This window comes from Corvus brachyrhynchos, unplaced genomic scaffold (genome assembly GCF_000691975.1).
Source record: "Corvus brachyrhynchos isolate BGI_N302 unplaced genomic scaffold, ASM69197v1 scaffold239, whole genome shotgun sequence".
In the NCBI taxonomy this organism is placed as follows: Eukaryota; Metazoa; Chordata; class Aves; order Passeriformes; family Corvidae; genus Corvus; species Corvus brachyrhynchos.
The window spans coordinates 9,345,133-9,370,498 of NW_008246057.1; the positions used below are offsets into that span (position 1 = coordinate 9,345,133).

At 37.7% G+C, this 25,366-nt stretch overlaps 1 protein-coding gene across 3 annotated transcripts; it reads right to left on the minus strand.

Moving 5' to 3' along the window:
• Window positions 1-933: 933 nt before the first annotated feature.
• On the minus strand, window positions 934-24,533 carry LOC103623448 (mitogen-activated protein kinase 11). 3 transcript variants are annotated; one of them, XM_017746019.1, is made up of 12 exons: window positions 23,964-24,519; window positions 19,409-19,538; window positions 17,977-18,035; window positions 16,767-16,878; window positions 14,529-14,558; window positions 14,348-14,395; window positions 11,901-12,015; window positions 11,706-11,777; window positions 10,023-10,102; window positions 5,770-5,848; window positions 4,239-4,412; window positions 934-1,613 (listed from the first exon to the last, which is right to left on the minus strand). In XM_017746019.1, the coding sequence occupies exons 2-12, from the start codon at window positions 19,421-19,423 to the stop codon at window positions 1,540-1,542; spliced, it is 858 nt and encodes a 285-aa protein (XP_017601508.1). In that variant the 5' UTR covers window positions 19,424-19,538; window positions 23,964-24,519; the 3' UTR covers window positions 934-1,539. The 3 variants fall into 3 exon arrangements, with proteins under 3 accessions (XP_017601508.1, XP_017601509.1, XP_017601510.1); XM_017746020.1 differs by lacking the exon at window positions 11,706-11,777 and having other exon boundaries at window positions 23,964-24,533; XM_017746021.1 differs by lacking the exon at window positions 23,964-24,519 and having other exon boundaries at window positions 19,409-19,723.
• Between the last annotated feature and the right edge of the window lie 833 nt (window positions 24,534-25,366).

The window sequence follows — 25,366 nt, forward strand, 5'->3', positions numbered from 1 at the left end:
TGACGCAAGTATTGAATAACTGGAAAACATTATCAAAACAATCCATCACTTAGTCCACAAATTAGAAGCATATTTTCTAGATGGAATGCCTATTTCTATTTCTGAAAAAATCAAAGTTCTTGGACTTGATTTTTTGTTTTTAAATCTGTTTATTAAGAAAAAGCCTTTCTTTTTACATAGAAAAGATACAGAGGAAAGTAAATGCAGTAGAATCCATTACCTTATATAATAGCTATACAATTGAATATCAATGACAAAAGTTTCAGAAAACCTAAATATTATAAAAAGCCACCTCCAAAATAAGACTCTGACAGAGCAAGAACAAGACACAAAAATGAACACTGAACAACTGTGAATCACAAGTGTGTAGAAAGACACAGCCAGTACAATACAAGAGGCCTTGTCCCAAAAAGGATGTTCCTGTCGCAGTATTATGCATTCAGTGGAGGAATCAGATACATTTAATTCTTTAAGAAATTTCAGTACCTGGTGTATCCTGCAATTTTTAATTTAATTTTCCAACTTTTCAGAGTTGGAAAGCCTTTAAAATTTTGCTTAAAAAACCCCCTCCAATGAGAATGTGTCGAATTCTTAAATCTTGTTTTGTCATGTCTTCCAATGGCAATTATTAGTCACTTTCCCAAGGATTATGTGAAGGAAAATAAGACAATGCGGAATATTTAATTCAAAGCTGTGAACTGAACTGAGCACTCCTGCACTGCCATCTGTGACAGCCTTTGCTAAAGCTTGCAGAAGTCTACAGAGCTCTGCCACAGTACCTTCAAGGCACCTTCCTGTAAACCCAGGCAAAATCACCAACAGTCCAGCAAGTGGCACCGTTAGGAATACCATCGGGAAGTAAAATTGTCTCACAAATGGGTGTTGTGCAGATTAAAAAATACATGGGGAAAATAATGAAAACAGACACTTGAATGTCAAGAGAAGAGAAAGATTTATTTTTACTGACTTTCAACTGGTGTTAAGATTGCTTGAGAGACATCCAGTAAATGTGTAAGACTACCACAGATATGACTACATATGCATATTCTGTCTATCTCACTACCACGCCCCCTCTTCTTAAAGGCACTAACTATAAATAGTACGAAAACGGACAGATAAAATGCCACAAAAAAAAAAAAAAAAGGATTGCTTGTATGGACTTCTTGTTTATGTTTGTATACATTCATGCTTTAAATGTACAATTTAAAAATTAATTTAAAAGGTCACCTTTATTTTGGCAATACAACTGATAAAATGAAACATGCAGAACACACAGCTTGACAGAACTCAGTGCATAATTTTGTCAGAATGAAGCAGTTCTTTACCACCCTTTGTGAGTTGGGAATACATTCATTTTACAATGCCCCCCCCCCCCCCCCCCAAACAGACAACATCTGGCTTCTGTTTAATGCATCTGTTTTTCCACATCTCCTCCAACATCTTTGGATAGTAAAATCTACATCTGACCACAGGTTAAATTGTATGGTTGTATTTTAACAGTCTTCATAGTGCAGCAAGGCAAGACAGAGCTGCCTGTCTTCACTGTTCTATCTCCAGGCTGTCCATTTTTAAGTCAGGTGGTTTAAAGCTATTCACTTCCTCATAGGTAAGTTCTGTAGAGGGGGTGTAAGGAAGAGAGAAGAATTAGGTGATATTCTCTTCAGAAGAAAAATATTCCAGACAAAACAGTTCTACAGATACATGTGACTCGTAGTTTGTATTTCCAGCCTTTTTAGCATCCAGATCCAAAACCAGACTGAATTCACTAGGAATCCTCCTCTTAACCTCAGATTACAAATCAGACTCACAAATACTGTTATTGTACAACATGACTGTCCCCTTTAACTCATTACTAAAACACATGGGCCCTGAAATGAAAACATCAATTATGCTGTCAGATGACTTGCCAAAATGATGTAATAAAGGACAAAACGTAATGGAAAATGGAATCTTTAAAAGTACCTCGATAGGTTTTTAAATGTACACTTTTAACTGTGGAGAACATTCTTTATCATCTCTCAGTCAGTTGCCTTCAATTATATATCATTTGCAATTCTGTGCTAATGCCTTGTGATCCTGGTTTTTGTTTTGGTTTGTTTTTTAAATGTTTTACTGTAGCTAACTTAATTTTACAGTTCTCTGAAAAAAATTTTCTTTTTGTCTTAGAAGCGTGTAACAGCTTTCATCAAGAAGTTCTATATTCATCAATAGCTAGAAACATGGGTTACTTGCTATTTTACCCTGCTTTGGGAATAACCCTTTATCTTTTCATGCTAACAGTTATGTCCTGTTTTCTGCCTTGGACATAACTCTGAATAGCATACACTCAGCCTCTAAAATTTTGAAATATTTTCTAACTGATTAAACATGTCAGTAAGAAATCGATGAGCTTGGGCTGCAAGCCTCAGCAGTGTGCAAGGCCAAGAAAACTCTGAAGTGCATAATGTATAAGACAAAGTGTCTGAAATCTCATTTTACTTTGGTGCTCAGTCCCTTGAGATCAGGCACCACTGATTTTTAACTTGAACAGAAAAAGAGCAGAAACATGCCACCAGCATCTTGAGAAATTGGGTCAATATTTCATCAACACTACAAACATTTTATGTCAACTTACTTAAAAGTGGCACATGCTGTACTTAAAAATAAAAAAAAATTATTCCCCAAGATAAAAATATGACCAGAAGGAAGAAGGAAAAGTAGCAAACCAGCTGTGCCAGTTTTGAGATTTTTGTCTCAGGCCTTTTTTTAAACCTGAATAAAGAACAAATTTGACCTGTAGTTCCATCAAGGTCAATTATGTAAAAAATGATACATGATAAATGTAATGATAAATAATATGATACTGTCCTTCCAAGAGAATTCACCTTCATGTCCTCATTTCAGTTTAGAAAGTGTTAAGATGTTAAGCTAAGATTGTTCCTGAAATAATTTCAACGGAGTTTCATCACAAAGAGAAATCAGCTTCATGACTCAGAAATTGTTAAACTTTCCTGTTAAATACTTGGGCAACTGAAAAAGCAGCAGAAAAAAAATCATTCACTCCTAAGTACAGCAGCAAATGAACATAGCTCTCAAGAAAGATGATGTATGGGTGGTGCTGCAGGCTGCCAGGTTCTGCAGAGGAGAGCATGTGTAAGGGGTAAGCTATGCCAGTCAATCCTCCTTGTTTGTGCAGACACAGTTTCTAGAAAAGCATTTCCAGGGCTCTAGGAGGTTGATTTATTGTAGAGAGAGCCATGACCCCACTAATATCTTTAAGTTACATTTGCTGTAAACAGTCTGCTTTCTCCCCTGTAATGCCCTGGATAAAACATGGCACAAGTGGACGGGCATGAGGAAGCCATGAGAAGTCAGTATTCTTCATCATAAACCTAACCACTATGACAATACATTTTTATCAAATCTTTTCAGAGTAGAAGTTAAAGAAAATGCAAATAGAAACAAAAGAACATTTATTTTATAGAAGACATATTTCATCTTAAGCCAAGGAAAGTCTTTATTGATAAACAGAAACAATCAGTTTTCTACAACATTATTCTAAATTTAAAATCTCTAGTAAGGAATTTTTAGAATTTTATGTCCTCATTAGACAGTGATGAAATTGGACTGTACTTTTCAGTGTACTTGCAGTTTAATGTTGAGCCACCTTACTTCCGTGATACTGCAGTGCAATATGATCATGTTGCAAGCATGGAAGGTTGTTGCAGTATTTATCAAAGAAGGGTTTTGCGGTGTCACTCTCAAGTAAAATCATCAACTATCATTTCAAACAGGACCAATAGCATGGTTTAGTTATGAATCCCAATTCCTTTGATGTCTAAAGACATGTTAACAAAATACACATCTATGTGGATAATACTACTTTCTGATTCTGAACAGAGCTAGACCAGAATCCCAAGTAGTGTCATTTGCCCCAAGACAGTTACTTCAGCTGGGGATCTGACCTAGAAAGCTAAAAGCAAAACAGAGTGTGTGATTACCTGGTAACTAGCATAAACTTTTAGTTAAGCTTTTACTGGTACAGGGAAACTACTGACAGAATGGGGGGTGTGGGCAAAATCCAGAGAGGAAACATAAGCCTTTCTACCCGTCCACTCCCACGAGCACACATATGAACTTATTGTGTTTGCCTGAGGCTTAAAAGTTCAAATTCCTCTGGCTAGCAGTGGAGGGAAACTGTTATTAAAGTAAGGCTTTCTTCTGCTACATGTGTTCACTACTGCATGCAATTCTGATACCTTTCCATTCATCTACGGTTCGCTCCTTGTTCTCTATGGACTCGTCGTACAGCTCGGCCTCAGGCTCATCATCCGGATCGTGGTACTGAACAAAGTAGGGATGCGCGAGTGCTGCCGAGGCAGTGATCCTTTTATCGCTGTCCAATATCAGCATCTGCTCAAGCAGATCTACAGCTAAGGGAAAAAGAGAAATGTGGTCCAAAGCCAGAAGAGACCATGAGGAAAAAAAAGAAAAGGCAACTGTTTACACACAACCTATTCTCACTCACCTTAAACATAATATTACTGACAAAATTTAGACAACATAACAAGTAAGTTTTGAAGATTTTGTACTGTGAGTACAAAAGAGAGCTGGAGGAAGCTTCTGTTTTGCTTGTGGCATGCACAAAGGTTCACTATAGTCGATTTGAGATCTGATTGACCTCTTCAGATATCCAAGGACTTATTTCTAAACAGATCCATGTGTACTTGTAAGGTAATACCCTGTGTTGTGCATCATGTGCTTGAGTTTGCACTGATCGGGACCAAGCTAAGTAACTTGTGAATAAAATGTGGGATTACACTTCTAGTAAGCTGCACCAATGAAATGATCAGATGAAAACCCCAAAGAAACTTCACAGGACCCAGCATAAACAAAATATGTTTGAAGTTGACATTTGAAGTATACTAGAAATGAGAGATACTTGTATGGCTGAAATTAATTTTTAATGGAATTTTATCATAACTATTTAAAATGCTACTTTTTTTACTGCTTTCATGTAAGTATTGGCATTAATTTGCCTTTATGCTATTAATATGTAGCATGCTCTCATGTACTTCAGGCAAATAAATCCCATTTTTTAATATGAAAGCATTCCAAACAACTTGTATTTGTAAGAATAAAATTGGTATTAAACCACAAAATGAATTCAAAGCAATTTAACTCACAATATTTCCCTGTAATGTACACTTGATGGAACTGACCAGGTACTGCAGTGAGATGATTCTGATGACTCAAGTGTCTCCTTTGTCATGTCACAAGAAGTTCACAGAAACACCTCTTTTGCACAGGCAGAACCATTTGATTAGACAGAAAAACAATTGTAGAGGATCAGATCAAAGGTCTGCCTTAGCCCAGTATCCTGTGTCCAACAATGGCTCATATATTCCCAGGAAATAATACTCAAAAGGGTCATTCAAACAGCTATACTTCCTGGTATATTCTTCTACTTGCCAGCAATTTACAGCTCATGGCCTTCTTGAGCCAGAAGTGATGTCTCTAATCTAGACCCCTTGATATTTTTATTTATTTCTGCTATGTATAGCTGGCTTTTGCTTTTCATCCATGGACCATTTCCCTTTAGGAGGTTCCTGTAATTTCCACCAGAAACAAAAAGACACAGGCTTCATGAAGGGAAAACAGTCTCAGGATGAAAGGTTAAGCAAAGCTCTTTTCACTGGTCTGATTATTATTATATGGGATCATACAGCAAGGAACTCAAGGAGTTCATATGTTAGTGAAAAATTTTATCTGTCAGTCTGACTTTCTTACCTAATGGATTGGCACCACGAAACACTGCTTTCAAATCCTGTTGAGGCATATGTGGAAGAGATTCGATGTATTTTCTTGCCTAGAAATAAGTCAATATACATACCACATCCAGAGGGTTAAATTTTGCTCAACAGTAACCACATCAGCTCTAAAAAACCAGACATATTTTTTATGTTTCTTGTACATGGGAAATCCTCTTTACATAAAACCTCAAGGTATGACTTTGTTTCAAACACTCTCTCCTGTATACTGGAGTATAATAATAAGCAAGAGAGTTTTAAGCAGGTGTATTTTGGTCTAAGGCTTTTGTGTTAGCACTTTAGTTTTGCCCTGTGCTTACTGGTTTATTGCAGTATATCCCTAGGGAACACATGCATGTAATGTTCAATCAGAAACTGCAGCCTAAATCATCCTTCAGTTACCCTCAGCAAAGTGGTATAATTCAATCTGCAGCCTTCCCTCCTCTCTCTTCTCTGGTGAGAACTAAACTCTGGTTTAGTTCACTGAACAAAAAACAAATTCTGATACTCCATAGGAACAGATTTCCAGATGTTTAACAGAATTTAGAGCTTGCCTTTGCACTGTGGCTGTGAAAAGTTCATCCAAACTTGTGGGGTACACCCAGCCCCCGCCCTGGAGGGATGTCTGCTGAGATAAGGAGAGTGCCTAAACCTCCCAGCAGAACTCCCCTGGAAAGGGAGCTACTTTTGTTATGGCGAGAAGAAAACAAACCCAGAATCCTCTGGGAGACCCTATGCAGATCCTTTTTAACCCATTGGCCTTTACCCTCTGATACCCACCCCCTGTGTCCCTATAAAGGGCAGAGAGAGCTCGTCCCTGGCCTCCCCTTCGCCGGAGTAGGGACTAATAAAGCTGCCTCGTGCGGAACCAGCCACATGGGCCTCTCGTCTCTCTCTCCCTGGTCTGGCCTGGAGGCTGCCCCGCAGAGCTGAGCTGGAATCACGAGCTGACAATCACTAAAGAGCTGACAGCCTCAGCACGGGCCCTCCAGCCAGCAGCTGAGGGAAGACACCAGGCCTCGGGAAGGCGATTCCTTTCGGGACCATCTCTCCGGACTGGTCACAGCTTCCTCGGTCAGAGCTACTGACCCCACACCGGCTGCCATACAAACTCATCTAGCAAAAGCCTGCCCAGATATAGGATCCACAAATGTCAGCCTGACATTACACGAGCGACGAATTTTTAGGCTGAGGTAGATTGGTTGGCAAGAGAAGAGATTGAATACTGGGATCAGACACAACAGGAAATTCTGAAAAGCAACTGTCAAAAAAGAAGCAAATGGCTACTCCCTAAATCCATAAAAAACCCCAGGTGGTCTTTGGACAAACCTGAACCCTTTTAAAACATGTTTGTGTTACACAGATGTCTTTCCACATTTAGCAGTCCTGTTAGAAGGAGACTACCTGGAGAAGGCTAACTAAGCATCCTTGGCCTATGGAGAACAGCAAAGGAAATAAAGTGCTTCATACTAAGCAGCTCTATGACTCCAAGAGAGATATCAGAATGAGAAATATGGAGTTATCTTCTGCACTGTCACAAAGTGACTATAAAATACTATGACATTATCATCGGTGCAATCCTGCGACTGCACTTGGGAAACTGATCTGTTCCCTACATTGTCCTTTCATCTTAATTTCTGCAGCATTAATGAATTGATATAAAGATATGTTAAATCATTACATAACACAGCCTCCTTTCAAGATGTGTTCTAGTTTAATGAGGCAGATATATTTATTTTTTCTGCTTTTTCTAAGATGTAAGCATATTCTATCAAAACTCTAGACTGCCATTAGTGACACATTTCTTACTAAAAGAAGAAAGCCTTTATGTAGTATGTCCCCAAGCCGTCAAAATGATATTAGTATTTTCCCTTTTTATTATTGGGGTAGACAGCAAGGCTTTCTTAAAACGATGATTTCTTCTGAACAGCTGTAGCCAGTCAAGCAGAGAAGTTAAAACTAGTGAGAAGTTTAAAAACTAGTTAAACACAGGCTTTTATACCCCTAAGGCTCATAAAGGCAGGCAACACCTCCTAGAAGGTCAGGGTGTGCAGCTCCTATGAGAGTTAAGTCTTCCAGGACATATATATATATATAGATACACATATGTATGTGTATATATATACACACACACATATATATATATATATATAAAAGAACAAAAGAGCAAAAGAGAGCTATCATATGTTCTTTCATGGAAGCTATGGACTAGGGAAAAAATGAGGTAGATTTATCTGGTAACAAACATCTGTGGATTTATTGATTATTTGTTTCTGTATGGGCACCTATCAACATCTAATCAACAACTAATCATTAATCAACAACTAATCCTAACACGATTGAACAAGATGCAGTGAAAATTAGGTCCAACCTCGCCCAGAAATCCTTTGAAAACAACACAGACCTAACAAAGTGCACTTACCAGCCTGTCCCCTCCACTTATATACTCACCACAGAAACCGAACCAAGAGAATCCCAATGTTTAAATTATTCTGAAATGCAATTACCATTTAAACTCCTATTAACATGAAAAACTGACACCTCAGTAACTTGTGCTGGAACATCCAATGAGGTTGATCTTTTCATTTCCAATTCGTTAATCCTCTACTTATAACCAAAAATAGGCTTGGCATTTCAGCAAATCTCTGACATTGCTGTTACAGGAATGTTGAAAATTGTCCATGGCTGCAAGCTGCATTAAGAAATACCTAAACAATAAGGCCAAACTACACGGTAAAGTAGAACCAGAATGAAGGAACTTCCCTGCAACTGGCAATTATCTCCAAGCAAGGTATGCATCTCCTTTGACATTGTGCCCCTAATCAGGCAGCAGCAGCCCAGAGGTGACCTGTTCATTAACCTGGTTTTTGTGTTCTGCCTGTGCTCTAAAGGAATAATTAGCCCAAATAAAACAGTTTCAGGATTCCTGTAGCTCACTGAGGTATACTCTGAAACAAAGAAATTAAAAGAACAAAGCAGATAGTATTTCCAGTAAGTATTTAAGGTGTTAATCTCACAGTCAGAAAGCTCACTAGTTGTGGGTAAATAACACATTTGTATACACTACTGAGAATGTGTTACAGCAAAACCTGTAGGATCTTAATAAAACATAAAGGCTACAAAAGGCCCTATGAGACTATACAAGGACCTATGCTTAGGATAGCACAGTCTGAGATTTGTTGGTTGATGTAGTCCCTGGCAAAAGGATGGATGCTTAGTTAGCCTCCTGCCCCAGCCATTCCCAGGTGCTGGGTACCCAAAAGCTCTGGGACTGTGATTGGCCTGTGATGATGGGGTTTCATTATGCTCGTACCTTCCAGAAATACAGGGTTGTTCTGCCTCTCCTGCTACTCCTGCTTACTTGACCTGCTACTGTATTCATTAGGAACGTCAAAGGAAACCCATCAATATATACACAAGCTGAGAAATAGCCTTTAGTATTAGTCTGAGGTGTATACAGGAAAGATTTAAGAAAACAGCTGCAGTTCAGGAGGTATCTGTGTGCTGTTGTTTATCTGAACTCTGACACTGTGCCCATCACCTGCCCTTATCAAACAATACTACATCTCATTCCTCAGCTGGCTATCTACCATTATTGCTTACAATGAATCTTTTAAGTACAATTTTACCAGAGAAATTAAGTGGAAATTGTTCATTTACTAGATTACTATTTTAAAGACGTCACATGGAAAGTTAAAAAGCCCACTCTTAGTTACGAATATTAACAAGTGGACCTCATGCAAGCATTTAGAGAGATGAATAAATACAATTTTCAAATTAGGGATATAAATAGAGTACTCAAGAACACGTGTTACTTGATTCGGATATATCTCTGTTTAGAAACCTTACAACAATGGAAAGCATACAAATTACAGACACATCAGATTTAATGGCAACAATGTAATGCTCTGAGCTGAGCACCAGTTAGCATTTTTTAAATTATAAGAATAACAGCAATTTAAAATATCATCAGGACTAATTTCTTAACTCTTTGCAAAAACTCAGTACATGAGAACAAGTATCAAAATTTTTCCAGGTGACAGTCAAGGCATCTGGATGCCTCCAAAAGCCTATTTTTTGAATGGTGTCATTCTAGCAGCAAAAAACAGAGATAATTTAAAGGCATTTGCTCATTTCCAAATCAGAGTGTCTGTGTAACATAGCCAGTGACACAATGCCAATTAGAGAAACAATGACAGAAAGTCAGTTAACTGACTGAAGCTGTGAACTCACATGTTCTGATGATATCTTCTTCAGAAGTTCTGAACTGGGTGTGCCCACAACTTCCATTATTCTCTTTAGTTGATCGATATCTGCATTATTTCAGGGAAATAAAGAGCACACGATCCTTCTGGGTTTAGACAATTAATGAGCTTCCATGCACGTAACTAAGATGTTTAAAACTATTCAGCAAGACAATTCCACCATAGCCCATGGAAGGATATAATTCATATCTGCTAAAGCCTAGTCCTGGAGTATGAAATTCTCTTCTGTACTATATGAACTTGTCAGGTATGTCAGCTGCATGAAAAATATTGCTTTTCTGTCCTAGTTCCCAATCTAATACATTCTTAAGCTTAATCTTAATAGCACATCTATGTTTCAGCAATCTGAGGGATTTCTGAAGATCAGTCTAATATAACATACAGCTCATAGGGCTAGATTACTAATCTAAAGACTGGCAAATGAAAAGTTCTCATTTGGTACCTTTAAAAATCTGTTTTATATAGGTCTCAAGATTAAAAATCTTGAAAATGTTAATTTTTCATTGTCATACAGGACCTGTGAAGTATATTACATTTTTCATAAACACTCTAGATTATTTTACAGCTATATTTAAATTGATATAATAATATAATTGTAGACAATATTTTATAACAACGAAAAAAATCTTATTTCTTGCAAACTAGATATACTGATTTTTTCAAATACCACATATCATGTAATCAAACAGTCTCAGGACAGTTATCTCCCACTGATGAACACCTGGAGGCTGCCTGTGGTTACAATAAAGGCTAATGATGCTGAGCACAATAGAAAGGCCAGTGGGGAGACTTGGTCCCAGCTCTCTTAAGATTATTTCAGGCAATTCTAATGTCATGAGGCTTTGCACCCAGCAACAGCTTAGTATTAGCAGAAGTATTTGCTTTTTGAGGGGTTTCGGAGTAGCAAGAAATGCCAATATTCAGTACGAAAGAATGTGCTTTTGTTTCTCATAATAAAAGCTTTCCTCCTTGATGCAGTTGTTTCCTTGCTCCTTATTATGAGTTTTTCTTCCGTTTTCTTTTATTATTTTACTGCTCTCCTCAGCAATATCTTTTTTCTGCTCCTGCCAGCACAGGAAACGCCACTGGAAATCCCTGATGCTCCATCAGGGACCACAGCACAGTGCTGCAGAAAAGAGGGCTTTGTTGCTCCTGTGGCATTTCTGGAACTACTGGCTTTTTTTAATATAACAGGACACAATAAGCCTATTAATTCACTTATTATTTAAAAGTTAACTCATTTGCATGTTAGGAACTTCCAGCCTAAAAGCAGTTGTTTTTTAAAATTGTATTAGCTGATGAAAAAATGTGCCTTTACTCAGCTTCAGTATTAGTCTATGTTATTTCAGTAAGATCCACACATGGAAGAAATCTACTCTGTTGTAACTAGGTTATTTTTAAAATACAGATAAAAAAGAACAAATGTAACTTTTTGTTGTTTAGGAACATCTGTTAGTGGTTTTTATCCTACCAGTGGGTCTCATATTCAGTCGTCATACACACTGAACTGAAAGATTAGCAAATTGTTTACTCTTTTACAAGTTTGTTAGTTTAAAAACATGTCCATAGAAACACTCAAGTCCTTAGGAAAAAAAAGGAAGAGTTAGACAGTATTTTTATAGTTGTATTTTAAGTTTTATATTAAGGATACAATCATTTCCTGGAAATAGAGCCTTTCCTTTCAATAGCTCTGCCATGATACATCCAACCGACCATATGTCAACTGCCGAAAAACAGAGACAGAAATGTGCCAAATGAATCAAAGAGATCCTTAAACACAGCTGCTTCTTGGTTTAAAACTATCACTAAATCCAGCTGTAGCAAAATACAGGTCTTCTCAGTTTACCTGTTTGATTGTAGTGCATCCAGTTTAACATAATTTCTGGAGCTCTGTACCATCTTGTTGCAACATATCCAGTCATTTCATCATCAGTTTGACGAGCTAAACCAAAGTCTAAAATCTACAGAATAAAAATAAAATAGTGATTTAAAAAAAATCCCCTTTCACTTTTATTATAGGTCCTGATTTTCCCATTACTCATTTCTGAGTCTTCCATAGTCCCTCACTCTTGGTGAAGTAAAACAGCAGCACTCTGCAGAGGAGCTCATCTGCTCTTCCTGCTGTATCCCTGCAGCCTCTGTTGCTGCATAAAGATATTTCCACTGCAATGAACCTGGCACTTTGTTCTCCAAGACAGACTTTATATTTCACCTTGAGTTCAATTTTCCACTGACATTCATTTACTAAAAATAAACACTGTTGCTATAAAAAAATGAAATATTATTATCAACTGGGAGTATTTGTGTAAAACGCCAACAGCAAGTGCCAGTGGCCATTTAAAGACCAAACGAGCTGATCACAAATCTGCAGAATTTCTGTTGTCTAATTTTCTTACGTCCAAGCATTTACTCAAGTCACACATTATCCCGATGCCACTAGGAGAGAAATGTATATCCTGTGTAACAATGCGAATGTAAATCACACCCCATTTGTTTTCAATAGAACTTGCCCACCAAAACAAACAAAGGAGCTCTGTTTATGTACACAGAGGCTTGATTGCAAAGTGTTCCCCTCCAGATGCTTTCCCTTGCTAAGTTTACACTGACGAGAAGTTACTTCAGTTGAATTTTCCCAGCTCATTTCTTTGCTTTCTATTCTGTTTTCTGGTTAGTCTATGTCCCACCAGTTACGGACCCTAGCTCTAAGAGAGACTGCTGTGAAAGGGTACCATCTGAGCCCCAGTGCTGTTAATCATCTCTTCACATAGAAGTGTGAATAAGATCATTGAGTATCTCCTGTGATGAGATCCAGGATTATTTATTAAGCTGATGGCTAATCCTTTTCATAGGGAATAAGAAAATTTCAAGAGTGTAATTCAAAATTCTTCAGTTATAATCCAATTAAAAGATACACAAAGCCTGAAGAAAAATATTAAGATATAAATAATTAACATCTTTACTTCCAATATTGTTTAAAAGCATAATTTATTTCTTAAGTAAGAGACGAAAAATGCATGAGGCAAACAAGGCACAAATAATGGCATGAAACTCAAATGTGCCCTTATTTTTATAAGGGTTTTAGCAATATTTTTCCTTAACAGCTGATCCCTTCTATCAAATGTATGCACACACACACTTTCCTTCTCTTTGCTTCTATTTCCTTTTTGTTAGTACTTGGAAATATCCACTAGTTTGTTCTGTTGAAAATACTTTGAGGAAGTAAAGCTATAAATATAAACAAAGCAGAAAGCAGAGTAAAAAATGCTAGACAGAGAGGTGCACAGATTTCATAATAATATAAAAAAACCAGTAAAAGTCTCCTTTACTTACAGTACAAAAATATAGCACACATTTTAGAGTACATGATCAAACACAGATGACCCACAAAATTCCACAGATGCTGAACATACATGCATGAAGACATTAAAGAGATAATCATGAAACTTGCTGAGCATCTGCAAGTGTCACTAAATCAAACAGGAACTACAGTTTCTCACCACAGATCCGGATTAGTGCAAGAACCTAACTGCACTGCTCTTATTCATTACTGTGATTTTTTGCTGATCTTGTAGTATTTGGAGTCTTTTCTTAAATCCTTTGCAGCTGGAATAAAGTGATTACATCAGAGTCTTAGAAACAGGAATAAAGATGTTTCTGGCTGTCATGGAGAAATGTTTAACTTCTCATTCTTAAGCTTAAAGGCTTAGAAAGCTACAAGACATCTTTTCCTTCTCCAGAGTCTCATACTTATTATCTAGTATCATATCACACAGATACACCAAGAGATGTATTTATATAGATGTGTACATCAAAATAGCATTTGAGAAACAAGGATTACAGGATTCTTTTTGGTTGGTTGAGTTTTATTTGTTTGTTTGTTTGTCTTACTGCCTGTAACTGGTAATAATGATATATTTTTCGCCGTCATTATTTAATTTAGCTTGTATGTTCTATAGATACAAAAATGAAAGTTGTTACAAGGCTTCACCTATACATGGCTGATGCAGATACATATCACAGGTCAGACTCTCAAGATAAACTCCATTAAGTACTCATGCAGGGGCCAAACTATTATCTATGTACCATCTGTGCGGTACAGAGGGATTTTGCAAAGATATTTGCATTCATACTAAATTAACATTTGGGAGAAAACACATGTTCACAGAAATGAGCAAGTAGCAAACAGTTGAAATGAATGGAATGAGACATAAAAATGGTAATTAATGTTTTTTTAGGAAACTGTCATCTTGAGAGTTTTCACAACACTCTTTGCTACGACAGCATGATACCTACCCTCAATTCACAGTCTTCATTTACGGCTAGGTTACTGGGCTTCAGGTCCTGTAGCAGAACACAGAGAGTCAAGTACTTATTTCAACCTTTTAAAATATATTGTAACTATGTCTTAGCAACACATTTGATGCACAGAGGGACACACTACATTCATTTTCATTACCTCAAAGACTGAACTCACCCGATGGATGATTCCAGCTGAGTGAATATACTGTGAAGAAAAAAAAAAAGAAAAAAAAAAGGTAAAATTTGAAGTTAGAGGTGAAGGAGGTCAAAGCCACTTGTCTTATTATTTACTTCTGAGACTGACTGTTTTATAAACAGAAAATACTTACGTCATCCCATGTTTTCAGAGGTATGTCAAACGTCAAAACCTCCCTGTTTTGTCTTATCCAGAACTGGGTATTTCAAGAAAGGTAACCATGAAGACTAGATTCTATCATGAAAGGCAGCACTCACAGTGATTCTTCTGTTTAAAGTCTCCTACCAATTTGGAATTTGTTCCAGCCTTCTCTGGATGTCCATGTTGATCAGCTAGTGGCTAGTGCAATCAGTGGCCTAGGGAGCAGCATGGTTGACTCCTACGTGATGTAAGTTACCTTCCCATACTGTGAACACTGATGTGGATGAAAGCAGCCACACTTGCACTCTGGGACAGGTTAGTGACCAAAATACCCACCTAAAATACCCACAGCATTACTGCAAGTCCACTTTCAAAGCAGTATTTCAGTGGCTATTTCGTGTCTCTGCTATTTTACATAAAACCTTTAAAATCAAAAACTGAGAAAAGCTTACTCTGTCATTGCCTATTGTTCTCTAGTTAGGATTAACAGCAAGTTTACCTATGATCTTATCAACCAGGATCGGCCAGACCTTGGAAACCTTCTATTCTCTAGACGTGATTCCACCTTTTTTAGGAGAAGGAATTATACACAAAACCTGTACAGCAATTGGGAAAACCCAAAGAGAACACAAGGGCATTCTTCATGTTTACCAGAAGGCAGGGTCACCTCTCAGTGCTCCTCACAGCAGCTGTAAGCAGCTGAATGAACAGGAAACCAAAACACTGCTTGCAACAGGAGCTGTGTCCCCGCTCTGCTGAGACAACCACAGGAGCCCCTCCCGGTGCCACCAAGCAGTCATATACATGATCAAATGTTCTTTGACTAATGAGACATGAGAATTTCAATTCCAGAAGAGAGGAGCCACCAGCAACCCCTCCCCTTTCAAACAGAGCCAGAAATGCACCTGAGTGCATTTCTGAAATTAATATTCACTTAGAGCACAGTTCTTACTATTATTTAGCTTTGACACAACATAGACTTATATTCAAAACCACAAGGAGGATAATTAATGCCAGAATCCATCTTCCTAACCAAGCTATTAACTCACATAAATGAGACAAAGCAATTAAGGGTTCAGTTTTGCAATTTTTATTCACTAAAATCTGTACTTAAAGTGATGGAATCTGCATGCATGAATAAGAATTACTGTCTCAGGCACAAGGTGACTTGCTGAAAGTCATGTAGTAAGTATATTTCAGAGCCAGTATTTACCATGGCTTGCTTTCAAACATATAATTATTTTCTGTGCCTAAAATATCAATTACTGTTAAGTTAGCTAGTAAAGCTGCTGACCTCTCTTTTCTGTTTGCTGGTATCTTGGGAAAATCCATACTGGTCTGAGAAAAAGCTTAGCACCTAGTAATGGGAAGCATTACCTCCACCTTCCCCTGTTTATAGACACTTGTATGTTAAATATCAGCAAAATGACCCATATTTTGATTCTTTTGGAAGAAAATTTTGCTGTAGATTCATTGCCCGTCGCCTGTGTTATTTAAGAGTATAAATTTTAACTGGTATGATTGAAGGAAACAATGACTTCACAGGCAGAGTAAATCCTAAGTGACTGTGTGCAGCATTGTACATTGCTGGGATGAATTTCTACTTCCAGACATTTCACAAGGGACCCAACTAACTTGGTTATCTCTTCACCCATGTGACACTCTCTACAAAAATCAGGACTGTGGTTTTTCAAAGTGGCTCATGTCTTTCAAAGCACAAATGTGAGTTACTTTCCATATTGTTCTTTATCCATTTCACATTCTTCAGAATTTTTTAAACATTATATAGCATATTATTGTCCTGCAGTAGGACCTGAAATAGACACTGATCTAAAGTTAATGTTCAAGGGGAGTATCACGTGTATTGTGCATGTAAACATTGGTAGGCTTGGGGGTTTATTTCTGGTTAGAAAATTACCTGATAATTTCTGAAATTATTGCTGCTATTTGTGCACTTTTAAGATATTAAAAAAAAAAGTGTTTAAGTACTCTCATTGCAACCAACCAGTCCTTACTACAAGATTTAGATTGCTGACTCATTACTACAACATTTAGATTCCTGGACTCAGACAGTACCTTAAGACCTCGAAGTAACTGATAGATGAGAAACTGTATATGATCGTCTGTTAACTTCTGGCACTTCACAATGTTATTCAGGTCAGCACCCATTAAATTTGTCACAAGATATCTGTGAGAGTAAAACAGTGAGAAAAAAACCACAGAATGGCAGAACATAAATCTTCTAGAAAAGTATCTACACAGGCCATGTAGGTTCCTTTTCCACTGTCTAGTAACACATTTTATATCCTTTAAATCAGCCATGAGCTCTAATAATGCCATCACTGGTATGAGACTTAATATAATGAAAAAGAAAAGTCCTTACAGTATATTAGAATCTTTTATCTCTGTTTTCTCCGTGACACACTACAGCAGTGATACATGCAACATATTTTTTGATGAAGAGGAAGCCTCACCCAACATCGAAGTGGCAGCCTGAGGCACCAAAACTATAGGACCTGCAAGGCCCTGGAATATCGGATGATGGAGGGTAATATTAGAGTGGTAGAAATAAAGAGTGTTTTGTGTAACTTCCCTCCCTGTTCCCACTGGAAGTTTTATTTTTTGACAAATTTTGCAGAAACATTGATTCTTTTCCAAATACGCTGCTGGGGCAAAAGTATGCATCTCTCATACCCAATTTCCATTTGTGTAATTTTGCCCCAGAGTCAAAGGGGTTTGGTCACTAATTTCCGTGGAGACAAAAACATATTAATTATTATTTCTTCTGCTAAATTGTTTACCTAAGTGCTTGTACAATTATGTAAACCAAAAGGAACTCAGCATAAATTGTATGCTTGAGTCACACCAAAATATACCTAGTTTTAGGTTAGCCAAGACTCCAGCCTAAGTTTACCTTGTCTCAGTTAACTAACAGAATACTTTCCTACATCCCTGAACTCTACCATCTATCAATGAAAAAATAATCTACAGGTTATAAACACACAATTGAACTGGAAAAGTTTAAAGTTTGTTGGCATTTATGCAACATTAAATCATTTACTGTATAACTTTAATCTAATTTAAATAATTTAAATTATCATTTAGAAAAGTACAAAAATGAGGCCCATCTCCCTGCCTCCTCTTTTGTGGGAAAGTTGAAAAAAGATTTTTACAAAGCTGACTGTGGCTGCAAGTCTTTTAGAAATGTATGGTCTTCCTTTTTAAAACCAGAATGGTATTAAATTACTTAGTAACTAGTCAGAATGATTTAAAAAATTTTACTTACACTTCATTAAAGTTTTCTATTGACGTTGCAGGTGTAAAAACATCTAGCAGTCCTATAACCTGTCAGGTGAAAGAAGGCGAAGGAAGTGACATTTTATTTTTACAAACCTGTAAAGCAACATGGAATTTGTACTGACAGTGCTCAGCATTTTGGGATGAAACTTACAAAAACATGACATATGGTCATACTGAAAAATGATAAAATGGTCTATAAAGGTATCACCTCAGCCATCTTAATTACAATCTTAATTACAAAGAGTAAAAACAAAGGCAGAAGTAATGTCTCATTACAGAAAAGCTGACACATGCCTTATACAATAGCTATACTGTAGATTATGCACACTTTCATGAGTTTTCTTGGTCTGTTTTTGTTAACTTTTTTATCCTTTCTCCAGGATACTTTTCAATCAACTGTATTTTATTCAGGCTTCAAGTCATCAAGCTACCTTTAAGCAAGTGGATGCTCCACTGAAATCAACTGTTTACCACATAAACTTAGACTGGTACTCATTTATGTGGGGTCTCAAGGTCTACTGTCTTTCATTTAACTATTACACTGTTGTCAATTGCAATGAGACTAATCTTCCCTTAACTTCTCAACAGAATCCAAATACAGCAAAAGCAAGTTTGAGGTGTGGGGTTTTTTTCCTGGGGTGATGTTTCAAGATGTTTCAACAGTAGTGAGTAGAACACTTTTATTACTTTAGTTAGAGAAGAGTAGGATGACTTGTTTTGAGTTTCATTAACCTCATGTTCAAGATTTAATTAGGTATTTTTAAAATAAAAATGCAGCCTGTCACTGAAAGTTTCTGAAGTCCAGTGACTACACCTAAGATGGCTAGGTCCAGGTATCTTGGGTAGCTAGATGATGCCATGAAGATTTTTTGCCTTTTCTTTTATACCCCTGTTACACCTTTTTACTACTTCTGTATTCTTAGTGCTTTTTGCCTACATTCTTGGACTTGCTTGTCAAGCTAGGAGGCTAAACATTTGAGAAGCTTCGTAGGTAGGGGTTAGTGTGCCCCAGACCCCAAGGTCCTCTCCAGAACCCATTCTGTAAACCAAGATAGAACCATCCAGGGGAAGGCTCCTTGGGGAGGGGGGCCCATTCAAGCTTCTCATTGGGGAATTTTTGATACATATGCTAATTAGTAAGACCTATAATGTTATACCAGATCTTTTGGGGGCATTGTGGTGTGCATTTCAGTGCATTTAACCTGGATGTGTGCACCTAAGGATCCTTAAAATAAATACCAAGGTAAAATCCCTTTTCACCTTCTAACCGTGTTTGACTCTTGATTTTAAGACCAGGAAAAGGCATCATAGACAGTTGCATGTACTTTTTGAAAAAGATTGTACCTAACTGAAATTAAGCCTATCTTGTAAACTTTTGTAATGGAAATCCAAAAGGAAGGAACTCACTCTCCACTTACGTTCTCATGCTTCATGTGCTTAAGCAACCGAAGCTCTCGGTAGGTCCTCCGGGCATGGATAAGTGATTGAAAAGGTCTTGAAAGCTTTTTCACTGCCACCTTCTGTCTTGTTTTGGTATCATAAGCTGAGCTGGAAGAGGGAAAGAAAAAGTCCACGTTGATGGGATGTTCTACAGCAAAGCACTCAACCAGTTCACTGAAGGAACCTGTACTCTCTTGAGGGCTCTTACCCCTTCCTGTACCCTCTTTCACCTTATACTCAGGGACTGCAACCAGGGAGCCAGTCAGCAGTAACTCCTGAGTGTTTGAACTCAGGTCCCTTGTTTTCCATCCAGCAAATTACTGATGCTTATGGTACTGTTCAGAATTCATCCCCAGGCAACCCTTTCCCCAAATGGCAGGAAAAGTAACCAGACAATTAGCTCCATTAGTGCAGCTCCAGCCTCCAGCTCCAAGGCAAGGCTTGTAGGGAATATGGGGATTCAAACTGAAGTTTGTTCTTACTGAGCAAATTGGAACCTTTACTAATTAGAGGAACACTGCCTTTGTGTCTATGAATGTTAATTATTATGTAACATTAGCTTGCTAGACGATAATGTCCCCAAACTGGTATCAAATTAGGATGTTGATATAACCAAGGCCATGCCTTTCCCAGCAAGTGAACAATGGGCACATCTTATACTCTATATTTAGGACACTAAATATACAAGTCAATATTTGCAAGCGAGGGAGACCCCCTCTTTTTGGGCATTAGAAAGACATGACAAGCCCAAGCCACAAATAACTGATGTCTGATATGTAGCGCAGGAATAAAAATGATCCCTGTATGTATTACTTCATGACACTACATAGTACAATTATAAAAAGATTCTATTTGATACCTCCTCTTACGAAGAAAAAAGTTTCTTTCAATTGTTACTGTTATCTATTAAGTAATTGTATTCAATTAAAATACCTGGAAATTCTCAGTTTGAAGTGTGGATAACACTATCTGTACTTGCTAGAGAGTACTAACAGGTCAAGAGCCTTCTGACACATTTATCTTACAGAACTTTTTTGGAGTTACAAACACAAAAATTAGACAACATGAAAAATGCAAAGAGTAGAATGACAACAGTCATCAGTCACATCAAATGCTATTAACTTCTGCACAGTGTTTTAAACACTCCTACAAATTGTTGTAGGACACACCTGCTAGAGACAAAAAACGTTGATCGTGCCTGGAGTAGCTCCCAAACTAATACACTGAGCCTACAATCAGCTCCAAATAGGTGGACTCTTACACATATTTGGTGCTATGCTGAAGTCATGAAAAGCCAAGTGAAGAGCAAAGCCTTTATCTGCAGGACAAGGTGGTGTTTCTAATCAGAAGAAACAAAGGATATAATCAACAAAGGTGCAGGAAGAACAGTGGAATCTGAAAGGTGATTTCCTAGAATTCACCCAACCTCCATGAGGCCAACCCAGAATTTAATAAAGACAGAATAGAAGTAAGTAGATTTAATCAACAAGTTTCCTGCAGGCACTATGGAAGGAGGGAGTCACTCATGAGATAAATGAAATAGATAAGCAGATTACTTAGCTAGTTTCTTGCAAGAATCACAGAAGCTGATCTTCTGGCAAGTTTTAAAGGTGTAGAGTGCTGTGGTTTTGCTGAGCAACTCAGAAAGGGCACTTCCTGAGCAGCAGAAAGAATCCATAGGAAGGAGAAGACTGGTATCACTCTGATGAGTGGATGGAAGGGATACAGCAGAGAAATTTGTTCCAACAGTAGGGCAGGGTCAGAGTTATTCAGGATATGAGGATGCTATGTGGCTTAAATACATGAAGCAGCTCAAGGAACAAACAGTGTGAGAAGAATTGACAACAGAAATATCTTAAATTCCACATAACCAGCCACAGGGACAACATGAAGGTTGCGCAAATAAACCTAAAGAAGTAAAAAAGAAGCCAATGCTTAGCTTTTAATATAACAAAGATTAGATGTAATTGCTCTGCATTTAGTCATGGGCAACAAAGCCACTGGAGAACACTGCCAAGTCTCACCAATGCATACTGTCTATAGGCTTTCCAATTATTTTGGGAAAGGAAATGTTTATCCAGGTAACTAAATAACATTGCTCAAAACAGCAGTCTGTTTAACATCTCATCTTTTCTGCTAATTCCCAGGTCTTCCCACTCATGCTTGTACCAGTTTGTGAGATACTGTACACATTATATAAGGCTAGGAAGAATTAGATTTTAAATCCTGTTATCATGATAAACATCACTCTCCTCCCAGTTCTATGTTCAAATGTAAAAACCACTGATCTTTAAGATGAATTGCTTTTTATCCTCCATATGACTCAAGGCTGCAAAGCTTTCAGATGGTACAAAGCACGATCTTTTTAGCTTCAGTAATTCTTATGACAGCAGCTTTTTAGACCCAAGATGGAATCACATATGGAGAGAGGAGAAAAAGGACAAGGAAAGGGAAAGGGAAAAGTTGAGTCCTGAGACCTCCAACAGGAAATCATGAATTGAAGCTGCACAGGCCAGGGACTGATTTGGTTTAAATGAGTTTCTCCACACTCAACTAACTGCACCAAATTATAATCAGAGCTAATGCCTTCAATCTCCTTCCTTGCCTGGTTTACTATCATCATAATTCAAGTTATTAACAGTAAAGCATTCAAAAATAAGTTTCATGTTGTTTGAACTGTCTTGTTGGTCAGATTCAAGGATGACTTGCATATGTGATCTCTGCTACTGCCTCTGTGATCACATTTTTAGACTAGATCTGTCTTGCTATTACATCATCATAGCTACAATCTGATTTGTCACCCGAATCCCTCATCAGCCGCTGAGTAAACTATTAGGTGGCAAGATGAGTTGCTTCCCTTTCTGTGTGATTTCCCCATGAATGCTCAGCTTTCAGAGTAGTCCCTGGAGAGGACATCTCTGGTCCCAGTCACAGCAAAAATATGGGCCCACCTGTGCCTGGCACCTGTAAACCCTTCTTTGGGGGCCTGTAACCAGCATGATTAAAATGACTGAAAACAGCTTCTTAAAAAAAACCCAAATCTATACTGTTAACTAGCTCGATTTAACAGGGACGAAAAGGGTTAGAGGCCCTCTGTCATGGTTTAACTGCAGCTGGCAACTAAGTGCCACACTGCTGCCTGCTCACTCCCCTCTGCCTCCACCTCAGAAAGAAAAAGTAAACCTTATGTCTTGAGATATAAACAATTCAATAATTGAAATAAAACATAATAAAATGTTTTCACAATGCCACATAACACTACTTTAGACAGACTTTCTATCATAACTTAGAAAGAAATAGAATTACCACTATCTTTTTAGTTAACAAGAAACAACTTTGTAACAATCGTAGCAATGGCTTTTTCAGATATGATCATTCTTGACCCAGAACCCATTAGAGTTATGACACATTTTTTGCTGTCTCTCCTTTTCAAGATCAAGGATAAAAAGCCATTACTCTGCTGGGATGGCATCATTTTCATACAGATTAGAGACTTTCATTTAGTGTGATTTTCAATCATTGCTTAAATTAGACTCACCTTTTTAGTGTTGTCAACTCCAATATTTAATAATTCTATTGAAGTTCCACTAGATGAAGTATCAATTTTTATTTATTAGCACATTTTCCCAGTTCTTAAGATTTCAGAGAAAAGTTTGAACATAGGAAGCCACTGCAATCCAAAAATTCAAGAGCCAGAAGCATGGGATTTTAACAGTCTCAAGATAGCTTTTTAACTTTTGATGGGACATGGATTTTGGAAGCTGATGCTTATAACTACGGCTGTACAGACAGTAATTTCCCTAGTATCCATGGAGTTTATCCTCTTTGGTTGCAGAGCAGTAAAACTGGACAGACAGGCATTCATGTGTGCAGCCTGCTCAGACCCCTCAGGGACTTTGGAACTAGAAGCACACTATTCCCCTATGGCTACTTAGTCTTTGGGATCAAATTTGCTTCAACAGCTGGAAGGCTGTTTGTAGAAGCCTGATCTTACAAACCACACATCGAGCCAACTTGTATCCTATTTAGTAAACTCCAGTACCCAATGCAGGAAGAATCCTTCCTGGGATCAGCTTGAACTACAGCCAGTCCCTGAAATTCCTAACACTTTGGGCTTGGAGAGGGCTTACTAGTTGGGCACAGCACTATCTGCAGTGCCTGGAAAAAGTTCATCTTGAATGCAGTGTTCAGTCTATGAGTTCTCTTCATTCCTGGAGCCAGCTCAGGTGTAGCAGATGCAGCATGAAGGCATGACCCAAAGCTGGTTGTATGTGGAGCCAGTCTTGTGTCTCCAGCAACATTCCCATCTGCTGTAGGTTACCCATGTCAGACAACATTCCATCCCCATCACTCTGGATAACCACAAGATTTTGATTGTCTACAAAGTCTTTCACAAGCATTATAGCTGGCCAACTTAATTAGGTATATGCAATCTAAGCAACTGATTAGGGGTTAGGTGCAAAAACCAGAAGACTAACTTTTCCGATTTTCTTTTTTTATGTAATTCAGTGTCTCAGCTTGTGAGGCTGTTACCTTTACATCATCAGAAGTTTGACTGGCTGGACACACTATACCAAAACTTGGACAGAATGCTGTACACAGCATATATGACAGTGACACTGGGTCTGGTGTTCCTCCATATTGTTCCAGGATTCTATTTTTGTTTCTTTCACTGCAGCACAAGTTTCTTTCCTTCACTGGGTCACATTCATCCAAAACGTGTGAAAATTCCCCATTACACGTAACTGTTAAGAGGAAGACCAAAAAAAAAGAAAGAAAAAACCCAAAAATGCAATTCATGCTCGAAACACAGGTTCACAGTTTTGAGTTCTTATCTGCAGACCTCAACACCCTTTCAAGTACCCACTGACTCCTTCCACTGGAGGAGACATGAACTTCCTTGTGGACAGATGTCCTCTTAATTTGTAAGATCCTAAATTGTCGAGAAAAACAACTAACAGCAGTAGAAGGGTCTGTGTGAGCAGGTATTGGAGGGGAAAGAACTGAGGAAGGATCAACACTCAGAGAACTTCATCACTGACGGAGGCAGCCCTTACTGCACCATGTACTGGCAAGCAAGACAGAAAAGAGGGACCACAGGAACCCTGCCCTGGGACATTTTCTAGTAATTTCATGTAATTTGGGTTTCTACAACTACAGTGAATAAAACCCTTTTTCAAACTTCTCATAAATGTCATGGAAGTGAAAGAAAGTCATCACAGGAATAACATGGATTTTGGTTTTTGCTTGCAAAGTTTAGTTTGTGAGCTTTATCTTCTGAGACTTATCTATCTTCCTCCTCTTTTTTAAAATCCAAATTTTTATTTATTTTAAATTTAAATAAAAAGCTACTTTTTATTGAGATATGCAGTAGTCTTGAAAAAAAGCACACACAACATCCATCCAATACCAGGAAATGGACCATATCAGCTATTGGCAGTGAAGCAAGAGAACAGCAAACAGCTACCCACGGCCATTTTAAGTTAAGCAGTAAGTAAACTCAGGAAATGGTTCATTTGTTTCTTCTTTATAAATGTTTTGTTACTGTTTTGCAAGTTCATGTTGGTGATTTTCACTTGCTAAGAGCTAGCTGTAAGGTTTGTTTGCTAAACCACACAAATCACAACATATTTGTGCATCAAAAGGAAACCATAAAGAAAAACTAGATGGAAGCAAGAAAAAATGTGAGAGGATGAGTAATGGGAAGCTCTGAAACTACATGTTAATCTTCTCATTAGACAAAAAAACACACTTGCTTGATGATGACAGGTTATTGTACTGTAAAAATTAACATCCCCTCACTTAGATATTATTCCAGCACACCATGCTGGGCACTAGCATCAGTGGTTTTGGTTTTAGTACAATGACTGTTAATTATCTCAGATTAATTTACCCCTAAATCTAAACATAAAATATCTCTTGCATATGCAACATAA

Bases quoted from the DNA above. Each gene is read 5' to 3' on its own strand.
- LOC103623448 (XM_017746019.1), bottom strand. The intron at 14,396-14,528 runs GTGAGTTCAGTC...GTTCTGCTACAG, and splicing joins CAGCTGGAATCATCCATCGG to GACCTGAAGCCCAGTAACCT. The intron at 10,103-11,705 runs GTATCCTTAATA...GAAATAATGCAG, and splicing joins TCTATTTCCAGGAAATGATT to ATATCGATCAACTAAAGAGA.